This window comes from Rhinolophus sinicus, chromosome 2 (genome assembly GCF_057876585.1).
Source record: "Rhinolophus sinicus isolate RSI-liver-muscle chromosome 2, RSI-T2T, whole genome shotgun sequence".
Lineage (NCBI taxonomy): Eukaryota > Metazoa > Chordata > Mammalia > Chiroptera > Rhinolophidae > Rhinolophus > Rhinolophus sinicus.
In genome coordinates, this window is record NC_142502.1 from 137,274,742 (window position 1) to 137,295,512 (window position 20,771).

Consider the following 20,771-nt stretch of genomic DNA (forward strand, 5'->3'; position numbering starts at 1 on the left):
AAACATAAGTACACAAACTAATCGATGCCAAGTACAAACTGCCATGACTTCTAGACCATGCCCTAATCTGACAGCTGCAGATTTAGTTACCTGCAATGTCAGAAGATCTATTATTGGCTTCTCAACAGTCCTCAAATCTAATGACCTGCAGGTTAAAGATATTCAAGGGAGCTGTAATTTTGGGTATCACCCAGCTGGGGCCACCCCAGTATGTAATACCAGACCCAGGCCTCTGCAGGCTCCTGGATGGGCTGCCACCTGTCTATAAAATGGGTGACCCTGGGGTGGGGCTCTTAGTCCCGCAGCTCTACCATCCCTCCAAGACAGAATCTAAAAAGGATCTGGGATAGAAACTATGCAGGGAGATACACCCACATTTCAAATCCAGGCTGAAACATAACACTGCCATAAAAAGATCATCAGATTAAAATCCAAGAAGAAATTTAGAGCAAAGACATCCGCCTGTGATCATGGCCAGCTCTGTTCAGACCCTGCACTACCCTTGTCTGTCAGCCAACCACCCTGTAGGAGTGTCCCTTCCCCCACCCTGTCACGTGGCTGGCCACCACTGAGCCCCACAAGTCAATCTCCAATGCCCCAAATACTGTTCTGCCTAGAAATCACAGAGTGTCCTTGTCACCCATCAGCAACACAGCTGAGATTGCCTGAGATTTGGATCGTGGTTTCTGGTGCTAAGACCGTGAAGGTAAGTTTGCAGCTTGGAACTTCAGGGATAGTAGATGATGCTATGCCAGTAAGGGAAAAAATGTGCTTTATAGTAAGAGCACAGAGTAAATTTTCATTTACCATGAAAGCTGGAAAATCCTCCAAATGACCACGGGCTATTTGCCTTTCCTTAAAAAAAAAAAATTAAACTGTGTTTGTCACCCTGGTGCCTCGAGTTCACTGGTTTGGGGCACAAAACGTCATGCCACATGAACAGAAATAACAGGAGACTCATTCTCTCTGAAACCCTCATGAGTTCTTTTTTGTTCTTGTCTGATGGAACTAAAAATCTTTATCTTCTAGGCAGGTAAGTTCCTATTGTCTTTGCCAAACTTATAAGCCTGGCTGAAATATTTATGAAGCAAGCAAAAATCCTGAGATGTGCCTCTTCCCCAGAAAACTATGGGAAAATAGATTACATCTGTTAATGTAACGTCTCAGGATAGCAACTGAATACAGGCTAGCCTCTTTTTGTTACACGTTTCTGTTGTTAGGTTTTGGATACGGTACCTGATTTTGTTACCGGCAGTTTAATTAGGGATATTTTGCTTGCTTGTTTTGTCTTGCCTCTCCTGGGACATGCACGGTGTGGGGGTTGGTGTCTACTGGGCCCAGAGGCAAGGGAGAAACCACTGGTTGAGAGGGTGGTCTTTCTCTAGCTTCTAGTGTCCCTTTTTAAAGCCTAGTATGACCCTGTGTCATTCTTGTCAATTCAGTTCATAAAACAATCCCAGACGAGCCCTATTCTGAACTATGGGCTCTCGGAAGGGTTCACTAAATACCTTGTTGGGCCGGTCCCATATTCTTGGATACAGTAAGGTCAAATGGTTTAGAAGATGAGGTGGGAGGTAAAGCTCCCCAAAGGCTGACTGATTAAACGTGGCACAACGTTTTGTCTAGTTTTCTTCCAGAGACATGGATGTCTAATCTTGAGGACTTACTATCTCAATAAGTGCATATTTTACCCTTCCTCCCTAATAATGAAATATTTTGTTCTGTTTTCAGTGTCTACTGCAAATATCTGGAACCAAATAGATTTGTTAGACAGAATTGATATGTTCTTGTGGTCAGAGGTTGGGGGGAGTGTTAAATGGCAGACGATCCACCCACCAGGGTTTTGATGGTCACACTTAAGGTTGGCTGTATCTCCACCTCCTTGCTGCAGGGCTGGCCTTGGGCAGGGGCTCCGAGTGTCTCTTCTCTGGTGTGGCACTCTGGTCCTTAGCCTTTCAGGCTTAGGTCATTGATTTTGTCAGTAGGGTTTGGATTCTCAGGGATCCCATATGTGATTCCAGGCTAATGGCAAGGGTCGTAGTGGAAGGGGCTCCTTAAGTAACTCAGGACAGAGGATAATTTGGCCTGATCCCTCATCAAAAAAGCCATGCTCCCCACCAAAACAATCGATGATCTAAAGATAGATGGAAAAAAAGGTGAGTTAGTTGGGCAGTGGAGGGGATGGTGTAGGAAATACTGCTGTTACGATTCCTTTCATTTGCTATGTGTGTCTGTGAGGGGGCCTGGTGTGTTGCTAACACAATTCCTTTGGCAACATATTATAGTGGTTAACACTCTTTGGATGGAAGCAATTCTAATCAACTGAAGTTAGCTGAAGAGAAAAGGGGGTTATTTCAAGGCCATTTGGAGGTTTTGTGATGGGAATTCAGCTATTCCTTAGGAAGGACCTGAGACCCAGAAGAGGACGTCTTCCAGACACCCCCACCCCCACCCCCACCCCAATCTCTCCTGTCTTCACTTCTTTCTTCATCTTCCTCCCTCCCTTCCTTGGGTCGGGGAAATCAGAGAGATTCCAGTTTGAATCTTGGCTCCACCAAGCCTGCCTCTGTGACACAGGAAAAATTACTTAATTCTCTAAAAAATGAGGGCAAAAATTATGTGCTTCACTGAATTTTAGTCAGGGTTAAATGAGAGTATGAAATTCTGGAGATAGAAATTTTGTTTGATGGGTGATGTCACGACAGGGAATTTTTATGATGGGTCCCGCAGGTGCTGGTCAGAGCAGTAGTTAGTTAATCGAAACCCTTTCCATATGGCCAACACCTGGCTTCAAACGGATGTTTTCCTTTGAAAATGACCTAGGCAGCCCGGGGTTTTCCTGCTACTTCTGTATCCTCCTGGGCGGGAGCGGCTCCCAAGTTGTGAGGAGGTGGGAAGGGAATGTTCTCAACTAGCGCAGGACTGGGAGGCGTGCAGGGACCTGAATACCAGCTGTGTTATAGCTCCAGGTTTCCACAGTTCTGTAGCGTTTTCATCTCTATTTGCACCTGTATTGTCATTTTGTATTCACTTTGGTTTGGTTTCCAATCTGAAAATCTATGGTAGTATTTCAAATATAAAAGGACACATTTTTGAAACATGCTGGAAAACTATTTCATTTGTATCAATCCGTATCTGTTGACTGCAAGTGTCAGAAACCCAACTCAAAAAACAGAGAGAAAAAATAAAGTGAATTTATCAGTGCAACACAATCGTGAAGGCCAGTTCAGAATTAACTGACTCAGGGAGTCACGGTGTTATCAGTTCTCTCTTTCCCTGCGTTCCTTGGATGCTTTCCTCCATGTGGCAGGTGAGATAGTAGCCCCCAAGCTTATCAGCTTCACAACACCAGAGCAGAGTTGAAGCGGTGTTTTGGATGGATCAAGTGGGAATGTCCTGGGGAGAATTCTGACTGGCCCAGCTTTGGACATGGAGTCATCCCAGCCTCAGTGGCTGGGGAATGAGAAGTGTTTGACTAGCCAGGCTGGGTCACATGGCCTTTCCTGTTTGAGGTTGGAGAGAGGTGGAGTCAGCCCTTCCCAAACCACTAGGAGGTAGTTCTGTGTAAGAAAGGGGATCTATTATTCAGCTTGTCTTGACTCCTCGTGCCATGCCAGGAAGGAGGAAGATAACAATTCTCAAAAAGTCACCAATCTACATGAGGCTACCAGTATGTCCTCACTAAGCTTACCAGTTCACAGTGCCCAGTTTGAATGAAAAGATGTGATATTGTGAAGCAAACTCAGTGTCTGGAGATTCAGTTTAATAGAAAATATAAATTGGGAGCTATTGCCTTTAAACAGCCATTCTCAAAGTGTGGTCCCTGTCCTGGATCAGCAGCAGTAGCATCAGCTGGACACTTGCTGGCTGCAAACTTTCAGGCTGCACCCCAGATCCACCGAGTCAGAAACTCGGGGTGGGGCCCAGCCGTCTAGGTTTTAACCAGCCCTCCCGGTGTCTCTGATGTACACTTAAGTTTGGGAACCACTGTCTTAAAGGGTTCTTTGTTTTGTCACTCTCCTGAGTATTTTAAACATGATTCACTTTAAACAAATAGATTTGAGCATAGATTTTCAGGGGATACAATTATTGCCTACAGTGGGTCCACATTCAATGTAAAAGCAAACATTGAATTGTTTGGTTTAAAGTGTTTAAAATAAAAATAATATATAACCATAATGTAAAACTCAATGAACACATGTAAGAACTTATAATAAAAAGCAACAGAACTCCATCCCAGCTTTCCGCACACCCCAGAGTTCCACTTCCCAAAGATAACCAGCTGGAATTCCTTTAGGTTTTTCTGTTGGTTACCTACACCCCACAGACGTATATATATCTATCCCTATCCTTATATCTATATCTATATCATCTAAATCTGTATCATCTCCTGCTGTTTATCAGTTAGAAATCAGTCACTTAACAGGTGAATATTTAACTGTCTTACACCACACCCATCTCCTCTTTTTCACCCTCCCAATGCAGACATATCATCACAGTTTTTAGTTAATTATAATAAAAAACTCAGTGTTTAAACTCTTATGATTAGGTACCATGATCGTAATTTATTTCTTGCAGTTTTAATTTTTCCCTGGTGTTTCTCATTGTCTTTGTTTTTCTTTGCATTTTTTATCTTTGTCACTCCCTTAAGTTGTTTCAAATTCTCAAGAAGGAGTGTATCAAATCTCTTGGGTTTCATCTTATTATTATTATTATTTTTGGTGGTGGTGGCGTAGCTCCTTCTGACACTTCACTTTTAGCTCTTTTGAGGACTGGCTACTCTCCAGCGCTATAGCACAGCCGTCATCTAGGGACCTCCCTTCATTATTCTTCTGGTTGGACCACTCTCTCCTGGGTCCCATTGTCTTCCCCTTCTTGTTTTATTGTGGTAACGTACTTAAGTAACTTCCTAGGAGGTTAGGAGAGAGAAGTAAAATGATTTCTTGCATGTCTGAAAATGTCTCCTACCCTCACGTTTTTGTTGTTTGAGGCAAGGTCTCAGGGAGTCACTAGACTGGGAAGAGTTGTGGTTACCAGTTTCATGTAAATTCTGGTTTGATGCCAGTGCTGAGCCTGAAGCTACTCGACAATAGTCTCAGAGCACACCGAGGCCGGCAGCCACTCACCTGGGGTCTGTTCTACTCTGGTAGTTTCTCCAAGAAAGAGTGCAATGCAGGTGGGGCTGGCTGTTCAAGGAGAAAGTGCCTCTGGCTGTGGGATGGGGTGGGGTCCCAGTGAGTCTGCAGGGTGGAGCTTCGGAGCTCACCAGACCAATCAGATTCATATTTGGTCGGAAGTGTAGGGGCGGGCTCAACACAGGAAAGATGGCGCCCACCTGCTGGCTGCATGGGCGGAGGACTCCACACAGGGAAATGCTGTCTGTCCTCCAGCCCTCAACCTGAAGCTACACAACTCAGTCTGCCCCCCATATGTCTCTGACACCCCCAAGTTACTGTCCCTTTGCTGGAGCCCAAGGTGAGTGCCTGGGAGTGAGATAATCTGTGTGTGGGTCCTTTAAGAGGATGCCTGGGTTTACTGCCGCCTTCCATCCCACCGAGATGGTCGGAATCCCACTGTTTTTCACAGCCAGATGAGGGGGCTCCTGTTCCTTGTACCAGTACTCTGGGCTGGGGAGGCTGGTGTGGGGGTGGGGCCCCTCACTCCTCTGGGGGCAACCTGTATGGCTGAGATATCTCTCCTGGTTCTCAACCGCCACGCGGAGGTTTGGGCTTAGCCAGTTCAGCGTCCCTGCCCCTCCTCCCAGTCTCGACGTGGCTTCTTTATATACTTAGTTATAAAACTTCTGTTTAGCCGGACTTCAGATGGTTCTCCAGGTTGATTGTTCTATACTTTAGTTGTAATTTTAATGTGTTCATGGAAGGACACAGGCACAGTGTTTAGCTACTCCTCCATCTTGGATCTCCCCTAGAAGGTTTTAGGATTTTTCTTTTCTTCACATTTAGTATTCTAAAATTTCATAGTAACATATCAAAGTGTGAGGATACTTTCCCTCCAATCGTTCTTTATGTAGAGTACTCAGTTGGCCTATTTTATCTGAAAGTATTATGTCACAGTGGGGAGTTCTCTTATTTCTTAAAAATTAAAAAAAAATTAATAAAATATGTCAAACTTGACAAATGATAGACATTCGTATATCACTGTCCAAAATTAACAGATGTGAACATTTTATCATGTTTGCTTCACATCTATATCTATTCAAAACATCACAGATACAGCTAAAACATTAAACTATACCTCTCCCCCAGAGGTAACCTGAAGTTATTGTGTCTCAATTTCCTGCACAGTTTTATGCTTTTATTACCTATAAATGTAGCAATAAACAATATTGTGTGTTTTAAAGTTTTATATAAATAATGTCATTTTGTTTGTATCTTTTTACGACTTGATGTTTTACTCATCATGTTTTTGAGGTTTATACACATTGATACGTAGAGATCTGATTCATTGATTTGAACTCCCAATAATGTTCCATTGTGTAATATCAGTTAGGAAAGCCTTCAGCTAAAAGTAATATAAAACTTGGCTAACAGTTTAAATATATAAGGTAGAGGGTTTTTTTTGTTGTTGTTTTCTCCACATAACAGGAGCCCAGATACGAGCAGTCTGGCACTTGGTGATATTATCAGGAACCCAGATTTTGTTCTACCCTTGTGCTTTGCCCTTGGCCTGAGCTTTTGGTCTTCATACCTGTCACATCACTGTTGCAACATGGCTGCTTCATTAAGAAGTCTCATGTCCAAGGTCTATTCAGGAAAAGAGGGAGGGTAAAGGGTAAAACATGCATTCCTGTCATTTTTTATTAAGAAAATAAAAGCTTTCCTAGAAGCCCTACCCCATGGATTTCCATTTAAATACCAGGGCTCATGGTACCAGCATGAGACGGGGAGCTGTGTCCTGCATAGCTAGACTGAGAGGCAGTGGCCCAAGAATTCGGGGTGGGGGGTGGCAGATGAAGGGGAAAAAAAGAAATTATTTTTAGTTTCCAAACATATATGTATATATACATATATATTTACTATAGAAATATGATACAAATTCTTTGAAATTTAAAAATGGTGTGTTCTCTATTTGTTGGAGACAGATAGTTGAGCTTCTTCAATTTGTTTATACGTTGTTTTGCCTTCATTTTTTCATCTGCATTCAGGTCTCCCACGATGAGTGTGGATTTGGCCATTTCTCCTTAAAATCCTCCCCTTTTGTGTTGTATACATTTTGAGGTTGTGTTCATCTTTTGCTTTATAGTTATGAAGGTGGAGAAGGAGAAGGCTGGAGTAGGGAAGCTGGACCCTGCTAACTATAGGAGGAGATGTCAGGATCAGGAAGGTAAGATCTCCTTGAGAACTTGATACAAATCCTAGGGTGGTCTGGGAATTCCTTGAATATCCTTATGACAGCCCTTCTAGCTGGGAAATCTAAAGAGCTGATCCTTTTCCCTGATCCACCCCCAGTGTCTCCTCTAGATGAGTGGGACCAGCCTTCACAGTGTCTTAAAGGGACCACATGGTCAGGCTGAAGACAGGAAACTGGCACTTTGCTCCTATAGATTAGGGCACAAAATTAAACTTATCTAATTTTACAAGATCTACAAACCGTACTAAATGCCAGATATCATCATTTTATAGATTCTAAAAATGGCAGCACTGTTAAAACCATTGACAGAAGGTGTTGAATGGAGGTATTTCTGTTGCTCCAGAATTGCTGACTCAGTGGACCTAAGGATCCTACACTCAACAGAGAAGCAGCCTCAGGGCTTATGAATAGGCAACAAGATGGGCTCTTGCCCCATCACTGCCCGAGCCCCCCTTGGAGGGAAACACTACTGTTGCAGCCCAGCTGGATGCTTGCTGAGCTGCAGAATATGTAGAGCCACTCTGGGGCTGTCAGTGGAGAAGAATACAGTGAGGAGTTCCTAGGAGAACCTGGTATTGTCCTGAGCAGACTGCAAGATTTTCACAGTAAGAGGAGAGGTCCTGCAGAGCAAAGAAGAAAGCTTGAGACAGGATTAGCCACTCCCCACAGATCACCAGCTAAATGGCCCCACTCTGATGATTATGATGGGAGCCAGGAAAAAATGAGGTAGATCCAGGACAGAAAGTAAAATATTTCTCTGACAGCCATCTCCCCTGATTTCTTTAATAAGCATACTTTTCATGTATGTAGCCCCTTATAGTTTTCATAATCATATTCCCATATACCATTCCATTCTATCTTCTTAAAAACCTTGTCCGGCCGTTAGAGAAAGGACTTTTTATTCCCATATTACAGATGAGGACACTGAGTCCCAAAGAGGGGGATGTCCATAGGTATAGAGCAAGTGAAGGACAAGCCAGGGAGCACACAGGGCAGCTGACTCTCCAAAGTGCAGCTTGATGTGGTTTCTGTGTGATATCTGCAGTCGATCAATGCCCAGATGTCTAGCATCTGCATTTCAGGACTCTGAGCCAAGAGGCAGCCCTCCCCTTCAGGGAAAAAATTACCAAGTTAATGCACATCTTGAAAAGCTGAAAGCTCTTCCTTTAAGATCAGGGACATGATAAGGCTGCCCACTCTTGCCACTTTTATTAACATAGTGTTGTAAGTCCTAGCCAGAACAACAGGTCAAGAAAATGAAATTAAAGACATCCAAATTGGAAGAAAGAAGTCAAACTTTCTATTTGTAGATGACATGATTTTATATAGAGAAAACTATAAAGAATCCACAAAATAACTGTTAGAATTCATAAACAAATTCAGTAAAGTTGCAGGATATGAAATCAATATACAAGTGAGTTGCATTTCTATACACTAATAATGAACTATCAGAAAGAAAACAATCCATTTATAATTGCAACAAAAAGAAAAAAAGACTTAGTAATAAATAAATTTAACCAAGGAGGTGAAAGGCCTGTACACTGAAAAGGATATTGATGAAAGAAACTGAAGACACACAAATAAATGGAAAGATATCCCATGCTCAAGGTTTGGAAGAATAACTATTGTTAAAGTGTCCATACTAACCAAAGCAATTCAATGCGGTCCTCATCAAAATCCCAACAGCATTTTGTTTCACAGAAATAGAACAAATAATCCTAAAATTTGTATGGAACCACAAAAGACCCTGAATAGCCAAAGCAATCTTGAGAAAGAACAAAGCTGGAGGCATCATGCATCCTGTCAAACTATATCACTAAGTTATAGTCATCAAGATAATATGGTGTTTGTATAAAAACAAACCTATAGATCAATGGAACAGAATAGAGAGTCCAGAAATAAAGCCATGCACATACGTTCAATTAATTTATAACAAAGGAGCCAAGAATATACAATGTGGAAAGGATAGTCTTCTCAATAAATGGTGATAGGAAAATGGGACAACCACAGGCAAAGGAATAAAACTGGACCACTATCTTACACTAAACACAAAAATCAACTCAAAATGGATAAAAGACTCGAACGTAATATCTGAAACCATAAACCCCCTAGAAGAAAACATAGGTGGTAAGCTCCTTGACATTGGTTTTGGCAATGATTTTTTTTTTGGATTTGACACCCAAAGCAAAGGCAACAAAAACAAAAGTAAACAAATGGGACTACATCAAACTTAAAATCTTCTGTACAGCAAAGGAAACCATCAACAAAATGAAAAGGCAACCTATAGAATGAGAGAAAATATTTGCAAATCATGTATCTGATAAGGGATTAATATCCAAAGTATATAGAAACTCATACCACTTATTAATAGCACACAAAAAATCCAATGAAAAATGAACAGAGGAACTAAATAGACATTTTTTCAAGGAAGACCTCCAATGGCTAACAGGTACACGAAAAGGTACTCGGCATCAATAATCATCAGGAAAATGCACATCTAAACCACAATGAAATACCATCTCACATCTATTAGAATATCTATTATCAAAAAGATAAGAGATAACAAATGTTGGCGGGGATGTGGAGAAAAGGGAACCCTTGTACACTGTTGGTTAAAATGTAAATTGGTGCAGCCACTATGGAAAACAACATGGAGTTGCCTCAAAAAATTAAAAATAGAACTACCATATGATCCAGCAATCCCACTTCTGGGCATATATCTGAAGCAAACAAAATTACTATCTCGAAGAAATATCTGTACAGCTATGTTCATTGCAGCATTATTTACAATAGCCACGATATGGAAACAACCTAATCGTTCAATGATAGACGAATGGATAAAGAAAATGTGAGGGAAAAATGTATATATATATAATGAGAAAGAAGAAAATCCTGTTATTTGCAACAATATAGATGGATCCTGAGGCCATTATGCTCAGTAAAATAAGTCAGACAAAGACAAATACCATATGATGTCACTTATATGTGGAATCTAAAAACACCAAACTCATAGAAACAGAAAACAAATGAATGGTTGCCAGTGGTGGGTGGTGGGGAGTGGGCAAAATGGGTAAAGTTTGTCAAGGTACAAACTTCCAGTTATAAGATAAGTAAGTCCTACTGATGCAGTGTATAGCATGGTGACTATAGTTAACTATCTGTATTGTATATTTGAAAGTTGCTAAGACAGTAGATCTTAAAAGTTTTCATCACAAGAAAAAAATTGTAACTATGTGAAGTGATGGATGTTAACTGAACTTATCGTGGTGATCATTTTGCAATATATACATATATCAATCATTACGTTGTACACCTTAAATGAATACAATGTTATATGTCAATTATACCTCAATAAAAAATATAGGGGAAACTTTGTGGAGGTGTGAGTATGTTGGGGCAGGTACGTGGAAGTCTATGTACTAACTGCTCAATTTTTCTGTAAGTCTAAAACTTTGCTAAAAAATCTATTATTTAAAAAAAGATTTTGACCAACTCAAGACAACACTGATGAGAAGCTGGTAGTGGCATGTGCTTCCTGAGAGCTGAGAGAATTCTCTGTAAAGCCCGCATTAGGTCTGTGCACAAACCTAGTGGGGCTTTACGTAGCAGTCAGGCTTCTTAGTGGAATTCTGAATTTAAGGTTCTTAGTAACTCTAGTTCTTGAAAATTCTAGTTTACGAAACCAGCTTTGAGAAGTCCTTTGTAACTCACTTTTCTGATAAGTAGTTCATGTAGCCCTTAGTTATTAGTAAAAATGGTCCTTGATGGAAGTGCACACAGCTTTCCCATAACAACCAAAGAGGGGACTTGGCATTTTACACTAAATCTGTGAGGGCCTCTCCCCTGGAGCACATCATGAGCTGTATATGGTCATCGCCGCGCTACACAAGCAAAAATGGGGAGATGGGAGTTCTGCTCATTCCAACAGTTCTAATTATGGCACCTAGGGTATCTTTTCCAGCAACTGTTGAGTTGTTCAGAAATGGAATTTTGTCAAACCTAAAATTTTGTCACATGGGGCAGTGGCCTTATGACTTCCATGACTTCCCATGACTCCCATTTTGCTTTGAGGCCTTCGCACTTTGTAACTGGAGGATATTAAAGAGAAACGCCAATTTTTAGCAACTCTTGCTTCCCCCCCTCTTTTGTGTTGTGCCCACAGGCTGCCGTTCCATCCACATTGGGCTTTCAGTCCCCAATTACACTCAAAGGAAAAGAGACCAGCAGGGACATCTTTCAGGCCAGCAAAAGGTCTGCTGGGGCCGGTGGCTGGACAAGCCCCAGCGGGAACTGACAGGTGTGGGGAGCAGGGACAGCAGCCAGCACAGCAGCGCGGATCACGTCAGCAGGACCCGTGAGTTCTTGAGGGGTGCGTTGGGGAGCCATCTGCTTGTGGGCCAGACAGGGCACAGCAGGACAAGGGGATTCTCTGGAGAATGAGACTCAAGCCCCTCAGGCCCCCTCTGCTCTGCCGCTGCCATTGCAGACCCCAACCTCGCGCCTCAGGGACACCTGCAGTCAGGCTGAGCCTCTTCTCTCTCTCTTTCGTGACTTTGAGTCCTTTGCTCTGATTCATTCCGTGTTGATTTATGGTGTAATTCTCAAGATGATTTCCCTCAGTTCTAAATTCCTAGGGACCATGTGCTGTTGCTCTAAGAATCAATGACAAACATGACTGTTGGGCATGAGGTGTTGTGATCAGTAAACGGAGTTCCTTCTTACGTTCCCTCCACCCTCTCTCCTCACTGGAGCTTGAAGGAATGGTACAGAACCATCGAGGACCCTGCTTCAGGGCTTGCAGACCCTTGGGAAACTTTCTCCCAGGTCAACAACCCCCCAAGGCCTTCCTCTCCTGCTGTAGAAAGCAGTTCTGAGCTGACTAAAAATCAGTCTTTTATTCTTTCCTGTGGAAAGAAAGGTAACACTCTTCAGAGGAGTGGAAAGACTGAAATCCTCAGATCACAACGGTGACATTTTATTCTTTTGAGATTTTACAGTTTCTAAGAACATGATTTCACCCTCAGCATACCCCAAATCAGCCTAATAAATGTTGTTTAATTGGTTTCTATTATATATTCCCACTGTCTTGCGCAAGGCAAAATTAGTTACTTTACCACCTAAACCTTCAAAGGGATGTCAGAGGCAGTAAAGGAACAATCTCAGCATCCCTGTAAGGAGACCTGACATACATGCGCCCCAGGGCCATCAGAGCCACCCCATCCCTGCAGCGTCCCTGAACCACCGTTGGCACCCGGTCTGCCAGGGGCTGTGGCTTTTCCAGAGTAAATGTGTCTCTGTGGGAGATAGGCTAACGGAGAGTGCTGTGGAGGTGTCTAGGGTAAGAGATGGTGCTGATTAAAATATGCCTGTGCACACGTGCACACAAGCACGCACACATATGAGTGTGTACACACGCATGCTGGGGGTGGGAACATCAGAGACCCAGTGGAGAGCAAGGCTGGCGGGAAGAACTCCGGCTCCCCATGTTGGATCTGGATGCCTCATGCTCACTTTTGGGGGCCTTTCCCTGCCACCCACCACTGCCCCCACATTCAGGGGTAAGTCACCTTATGAAAGTTGAGTCTGCTGGGTCCCTCCTGAGCCAGGGAAAAGGAAAGTGGTTTAGAGTTGGTGTTCTCTGCTCAAAGGGCTTGGAAGAGGCCTGATAAGTGGTATTTGTTGATGTGATTGGGTGCATCACAAAAGTGGTCATGAATGGTGGGATTCACTTTGTTTTTGTGGTTTCTGCTTCAGTTAAGGGGACACTGAGTTTTACTGGAAACCGAAGGGGAGGGAATGTAGAATCCTTTGGCACTTTTGTACGTTGGGTTCATTCCTCTCACAGCCTGCTTTCCCATACCGTGTGCATGCTTCACTGGCTTGTCCCTGGTGTGGCTATGGAACAAGGAGGAGAGAATGGGAGAGCCTACGAGGACATGAAAGTTCAGGCCATGTCTTTCAAGCTGGAGTAAAGTAGGGACCCCTTTTAAAGGGAAATAACTACTTTTGGACCCGTGAAAATGCATGTGTACATCTGTAGAGCACCAGGGGGCCATAAAATCCCAGTTTCAGAAACATCTTAATTAACTAAGGTCTTTATGCCATAAAAATGTGTCCCAGTTTTGAATTATAACAGTAGGAAAGTTTTGCTCTTATGTCTGATAAAAGAAATCTTTTAAAGATTATCATCAACATGGAAAAACAAAATTTAAAAATTCAGATAGAACGCATCTACCCCTAAGCATACACTCCAGACCCAGTTCTAGATGTCCTGATTGATTTAAAGGAGCCACAGAGCCTGCTAGTAAAGTCAACCACCCCAGAGATTTTTTTCTGTATTTTCTGGGGGGCTGAGCTCGTTCCTGCCGTTCTCCATGGGATGCTAGTGGTGGTAGAATGGCCGCTCGGTCATTCGCTTCTTGCCAGCCAAATGGGGCATCGTAAGTGTGATGCAGATAGAAACCCCACTCCATCACATCACAGGGTCAGTGATGATGGCCTGCAGAAGGGAACACAAAACGGTACCAGAATCCTTGTAACTGCATCGTCTATAAAATTGCCTGAATCTCCCGCTTTTCTTTGCTATAGGGCACCTGACCACATATGTTTTCCCTCTCCGAGTGTCCTGCGTATTCTGTGAATCCATCCAGACAGCCCAGGCAGGAGGTCCGGCTGGCCTGGCCACATAGCCCAAGTGGGGACTCCCACTACATGGGGGGGGATTGTGCACACTGTCGGGGGTCTGGGTGGGGCAGGGGTGGCTGGACGCAGCAGGGCCTTAGCGTAAGGCAGGCTCTGCGGATGAAGGATTGACAGGAGACCCCTTCAATCAGTTCCTGCCCCAACAGAATAATAGCCAGGATCCAGAAAGGCAATGTATGTGAAGGATCTTTGTACCTGTGAAATGGTACTTCATTATAATTTTGTTAATTAAATGTATAGTATTAATAAAAGGGAGCTATTACTATCCCCATCTTCAGACTAGAAATCAAGGTTCAAAGAGATACAGTGCAACGTAGCTGTGATCAGTGAAGCTGGATTTGAAAACAGGTCTGTTGACTCCAAAGCCTGCGCATGCCCTTCCTACCACACTGCTGTCCTTTGTAAGATGTCATTAGTCAGTCACCATATTCAACACAGGCTGAAAATTACATCCTTGCAAGCAGCCAAATTGCCTTATGATGAAAGAGATAGGTAGGCAGGGAATAATGTGCCATAGAAGTTGGTTTATTTATTTTCTCTCTTTCCTTACCACCCCTGTCCCCATTGTGAATATAATTTTAGGAAGTCAGTACTTAGCAGCCAATCAATTTCAACTCAGGCAGAACATATATGAAGAATACAATCATCAAGCTATGGTGAGAGTTGGTAAGAACCATGCTTCTAACCCTGGAAAGGATGCACTTTCTGGCTCTGAAAACCTCTCGAGGGGCCATTAGTGGATAGAAGCAGGTTTGGAAATATGGTTGCACTTCTACGTTTCTCGGCTAATAAGAACTGGAGCCAAGATACAAAAGAAACGAGATTGACCAAGCCCAACCTGGGTGTGTAGACCCTGGAGTCTGGTATCTTTGTCTGTAGAGGGAAAGATGGTTGTAGGGTGACCAATTGTTTCAGTTTGCCTGAGACAGAGGGGTTTCCCAAGACAAGGGATGTGGGACTTCCAGTGCTAAAACCAGGTTAGTCCCAAACAAACTGGGATTGTTGGTCACACTAAGCCATTGTGAGTTGCTAAATGTTATATAAACAGATATAAAATAGTGCACATGGTGCACAGTGCATGGCAGGCACTTAACATACGTTAGTTATATATATATATATATATATATATATATATATTAACCTAGTTTAAGAGCAAGGAGCCCAAATCTTTTTCCTCTGCAAGTGGTTATTGATTTGGTTTGGCTGACTGGTACCCAGGGCTTATGAGATCCTTCTGGTAGGAGGAGTGTGAAAAGTTATTAAGGCCGTTTTCTATTTGCCAGGTATTCAACAACTCTGGGGTTTCTAAAAGGTCAAAACCACCCCCACGATGAGCAGTACAATAGAGAAAGGCAGTTTTTTAGGCAGACATTTGAGCCTCATATGGTTCCAAGGACTTAGGACCAAGGATATATATCATGTAGTCTTTCTTTTCCCATTTCTGATGAGGAAAGAGCAAAGGTTGGGACAGAAGACATTTATTTTGTTGAATGAACTCATGAAGAGTCTGGAAGCTTTGGCTAGAAATAAATAATAAAGATTTATTCAAGGGTCTTAGAGTTTGCAATCGGGAAACACAGTGAAGCAAAAACCCAGAAGTGTTCCAAAGAAGAAAGGCCAAGTTAAAAGTTCTGATAGTAAAAATATACATTCTTGAGAATAACTAGTCCTGCATTCTCAGCCCTAGGATTGGTCCGGTATGCTTATCAGTCAGATGTCAGGCAGCTAAGAAGATGGACATCAGGAGGTCTGGTCATGTCCAGTGGCCTGAATAAGGGATGTCCGGTGACCTGGATATATGAGTCCTTCAGGGCGTAATCAGAGGGTTGTCTGGAGATCTGGTGTGTGTCCAGACATATGTCCCGGCATTGACACAGGACGGAAAAGTTCAAGAAGTTTAACTTCTCAGGCAAATTAGAACAAGAACACAGTCTTTCCTCATGCTTCAACCTTAATGATGTTAATAATTTTAGCAGCTTTGTTAAAGTGACTCCTTTCCTTTCCTTTCCTTTCCTTTCCTTTCCTTTCCTTTCCTTTCCTTTCCTTTCCTTTCCTTTCCTTTCCTTTCCTTTCCTTTCCTTTCCTTTCCTTTCCTTTCCTTTCCTTTCCTTTCCTTTCCTTTCCTTTCCTTTCCTTTCCTTTCCTTTCCTTTCCTTTCCTTTCCTTTCCTTTCCTTTCCTTTCCTTTCCTTTCCTTTCCTTTCCTTTCCTTTCCTTTCCTTTCCTTTCCTTTCCTTTCCTTTCCTTTCCTTTCCTTTCCTTTCCTTTCCTTTCCTTTCCTTTCCTTTCCTTTCCTTTCCTTTCTTTTCTTTTTTCTTTCAGCCTGCTCTGCCTTTGCTCTGCCCTCTCTTTTACAGATTCCTCATTCCTTCTTATTCTTTTTTTTTTTTTTTTTTACTACAGTGATGTACATTCTAAGTCCAGTTTTGAAGAAGGTAGGCAGAAGAAAATCTCCATACCCCAGAATTTCATATAAGGGGACTCATGATTAAGAAGGTAATTTTATCACAAGTATCAGAAACCTACTTGAGCTGGCTTGGGCAAGGATGGAGTGTGTGTGTGTGTGTGTGTGTGTGTGTGTGTGTGTGTGTGTGTGTATGAGAGAGAGAGAGAGAGAGAGAGAGAGAGAGAGAGAGAGAGAGAGAGAGAGAGAAAGCGATTATATGATAACAGCAAAGGAGCTTCTCACAGCAGAGCAACCTGCCAGGCTCAGTGGGGGACGCAGCCCCCTCTCAGTCACCTCGGGAACTGCATAGCCTCTCCCCCAGACTTCTCCTATAGATCTGCTTCATTCCCCTCTATCTCTGCAGGCTTTTCTGCCTGTCTGTGCCCTCAGCTTCCTGTTTACATGTTCTCCCTTCCAGAAACCATCAGGAAAGACCCAGCTATCTCAGAAACCTAATTCAAAATTTCCAGGTTTCAGTGAGGTGTCCAATTAACATTCCTGGTCCAATTAACTGTGGCCAAGGGGCACAGGTCATGCATTCTACAAACTCGGCTGCCAGAGGGTCATCCATTTGGGAGGGGGTTTGGGCTGGGCTGACTCCCCAAAGCTACCTGTGACAGGAGGGGTTCCCATCAACACTACAAGCGGGCAGATTCTCTCCTCCTCAATCAACAAGCACATTTGGAGTTTATGGAGTTTATAGCTTCCTATAAAAAGCACTTTACTGTCTCAAGACTAACTTCACACGATTGCAAGCATGACTTTGGAACCCTTGGGTTCGTCTCCCACTCCCCAATACTCAGTGGCCTCGGGCTACCCAAAATCCCCACCAAGCTCCACCCCCAGCTCCATTTCCTTGTTCTTGGCTCTTCTCTTGCTGAGCCTAATCCCAGCTGATACACTCGTGAGTGTTAATCAGTAAAATTCTTTCACCCAGACAATATTTATTGAGTGCCCATGCTGTGTGAGCCCCTGTGTCAGGGGCCAGCAGCGTAATGTGAGCAAGACAGACCCTGACTCTCCAAGTTGGTTGTCCAGCAGTTCGTGTGCAGCCTAAGAGAAAGGAAGTCCCTGCAGGGACTGGCCCGGAGCCGAGCACGCAGGACCGTGTCCTCATGCTGACTTCCTGAGGGTCCTAAGTGCTTTCTGGGTCTTTATTAAGAGTTGAAGCCTTGCTCGTTCATAGTCTGGTAGGTCGTTTTGTGCTTTGCTAATCCGATGGCTGGACAGTCCCCACCCAGTAAAAGCAAGATTCTGGTTGCTTCTTTTAGTGTGCTTCCTGAAGCTTGTTCCTGCCGAAGCTGTGTTTTTCCCAGCAACTAACTGCTGATTGAGTCCATTCCTGCAGTTAGGCATCACTGTACTACCCGAGGGGCTATTATTTACGTGGATTAACTTCTGACATGCTGCATGTACCGTGTTTCCCCCAAAATAAGACCTAACTGGAAAATAAGCCCTAGCATGAGTTTTCAGGATGACATTCCCTGAACATAAGCCCTAATGCGTCTTTTGGAACAAACCTTAATATGAGACCTGGTCTTATTTTTGGGGAAACGTGGTATGTGGGACCCACTGTGTATTAGAACCACTTGATCCAGTAGCTTAGCTTGTGGTGTGCTGAACTTTCCCTGGGCAGGAGGGAGGAGCAGAGAGAGGAGAGGGGCCTCAGAGTGGGGGTAGGGGAGCAGCACATAGATGGAAGCTAAAAAGGATGGAAGCCTTGGAATGTTTAGAAGGGCCAGGCTGGTGACTGGTAATAAGGGAGGAAAGTGTCATCTGTTGGCAACAACAAAAAGAGTGGTATCATTTTATTGGGTGCCAAGCACATCGTATATATTATCTCAATGGCCACCATAATCCAGTGAGGTAGGTGTAAAAATTCCCACTTTATAGATGGGGAAACTAACGCTCAGAGGGCTTAAAGCCTTGTCAAGATCCTACTGCTGGTAATTAGCAGAGTCAGGAGTTGAACCCAGATCTCTGCTCTTGAAAGCACCACATGAATAGAGCCGTCTAGCATCCTTGGTGATCTCTCTTTGGGTGTTTCTCGGGGTGCCGAGGTCACCCCCAGCCCCTGACTCGGTGTGGCAGGCAGGCGCTCAGGAGGAGCTGGGCTGACTTGGCCATAGTGCAGTGTGAGCTGTACAGCTTGGGACTCTCGGAGGGTCCCATCCCCCTCATTGTCCTGGCTGCTGAGAAGCCCACCAAGGCAGGAAATCCTTGAGGGTGGCGTTTGCTTGGATTCCGCACGTAAACACACACTGCTGACCCTCTGCTGCTGTTTTCTCAGCTTTCAAGTGACCACATTTGATCCCTGAGCCTCAGGTATGAAAATGTGGTAAGTGGAACCCACCAGCAGGGCAGTGTGGGCGGGGGATGTCAGCAGCTTCGCTCTCCTCCAGGCTCCCCTAACCTGGGACCTGCGGGAGCCTTCTATGCTGGAACCTGGGTCTCAGGTTTCTCATCCGTGAAATGAAGGGTTTGGGCTGGATGGTCACTAAGCTCCCTTCCAGCTCTAAGCCTGAGTGAATTCAGGCTTCAGAACTCCTTGGAGCAGCAGCTGCTCAGTGACCTCTAATCAACCTTGGCACATTCTGAGTACTCGGTAAGCACTTGTTGAACTGAACCCAGTAGATTAGGAGTTTCTCGGCAGAGCAAATAATTCCCCGGTGGGGTTCACCACACACCCTGAAGTGACCAGTTCCCACTGTTCACTGGCTCTCAGAAGACACCCACTGGGACTTTGTCTTAGAGGTAGATGAAGAGGGAAGACAATCAGGAGTTGGGGTTTAAAGTTGGGGAAGGAGAGAAGCCAGCCCCATGGAACATGACTGACCAAGTGTGGGTGCTGTGAAATGTGAGACCCCACAGCAACCCTCCCCCAACAACCCCACCCCCACTCTGGGCTGTGTGGCTGAGAGATCTACCGGCCAGGCCACTCCAGCCAGCTCACTTGTGGGCCAGAGCTCTTAAGAAGTCCCTGGGGAGTCTCAAGGGAAATCCTGCCTCTGTCTTTATAAAGGGGCCTGAGGAGAGGGCCAGCCCCCAGGCACCTTGGACTAATTGGGGAGAGGGGACGGGGTAGTTCTGCCAGTCCCCTCACAGGCCCCTGCTGCTGTGGAGACTCGGCTGCCTGCTGGAGGTTTTGCTGAGCCTTCTCTCTCCAGTGTACCTGAGTGTCTCTCTCTCTCTCTCTCTCTCTCTCTCTCTCTCTCTCTCTCTCTCTCTCTCTCTCTCCCTTTCTCCTCTGCCCCCCCCTCTCTCTTCTCCTTACCCCACGCGTCTCCTGGGTCTTAACTGGAAACAAAAGTGAGTTTGTTGTGCCCGGCTAGAAGAGGACGTGTGGGGGCAGTGGCCAGGCCTAGGAAGAGGACGTGTGGGGGCAGTGACCAGGGTGGCAGCAGCAGAAACAGGCTGGGGCCAGAAGCAGTGCCGACAGCTGGAGACCCCAGCTCTCAGCTATTCCAAGGAGCAGGTAATGCCCCAGACAAAGCCGGTTCCTGCTGTCTGCCCTGTCTTACTTCCCCATGACTATTCCATTTATTTGCCTTCTTATCTGGCCTTGAGAGGGGAGGGGATTCCCAATGTAGGGAATGGTAGGCACACAGTCGGAGTGATGTGCCCTCTTCTTCAGAGAACTAGTGTGGTCTGATGTGGCTGGGGTGCAGGGCATGTGGGGTCCAGGTGTCTGGGGTCAAGGAATGTTGGGGTCAAGGATGGCTGGAGTCCAGGGCATCTATTTGAGGGACATGACATGACCTAGAAAGGCAAGTTACGGCCAGACCAGAAGGGAAGTTTTGAACCGTGTCCTAGACCTTGGGGTTTAGGTAACTGAGAACCATGGAAGGTTTTTCACCTAGAGAGTAACATGATCAAATCTGCATTTTTAGAAAAGTAGTTCTTGAACTCTGATCACACAGAAAATTGGTGTGTCCTCTCAAAATCAAACAGTCTTCTGATTTAAAGAAAAAGTGAGATTATTTGTTCAATTATTAGCTTTCCTTCTACACAATTTTCTTAAACCTCTGACATCTGCTAGCAAGTGTCAGCAATTAATAAGCCAATGAAAAAGGATGGAAGTTTAAAGTAATAGAAAAATTGAGGTATAAAATCCATTTACATAAATGAGGCCCACTGAGCTATATACAGATAAATTAATAGTGTTTTCTGCTAGTAAATTTGTTTTTAACTCATATACACAATATTTATGGTGCTGCCCAAAGAGCACTGACTCCCAGGAGTCTGCCACGTGA

General features: G+C 44.2%; 1 protein-coding gene across 6 annotated transcripts in view; it reads left to right on the forward strand.

Moving 5' to 3' along the window:
- The first annotated feature begins 621 nt into the window (after positions 1-621).
- The window catches only part of SLC4A5 (solute carrier family 4 member 5), an 84,896-nt gene continuing 64,746 nt past the window's right edge, over positions 622-20,771 (forward strand). For 5 of the 6 annotated variants that reach the window (XM_074332193.2, XM_074332192.2, XM_074332194.2 and 2 more), the window contains exons 1-3: positions 622-706; positions 7,264-7,344; positions 11,534-11,725. In XM_074332193.2, the coding sequence (XP_074188294.2) occupies positions 7,266-7,344; positions 11,534-11,725 (271 nt within the window). In that variant the 5' untranslated portion in view covers positions 622-706; positions 7,264-7,265. Of the gene's footprint in view, positions 707-7,263; positions 7,345-11,533; positions 11,726-19,790; positions 19,994-20,771 lie in introns of those variants that run through there. The other variant, XM_074332196.2, reaches the window with a different exon arrangement.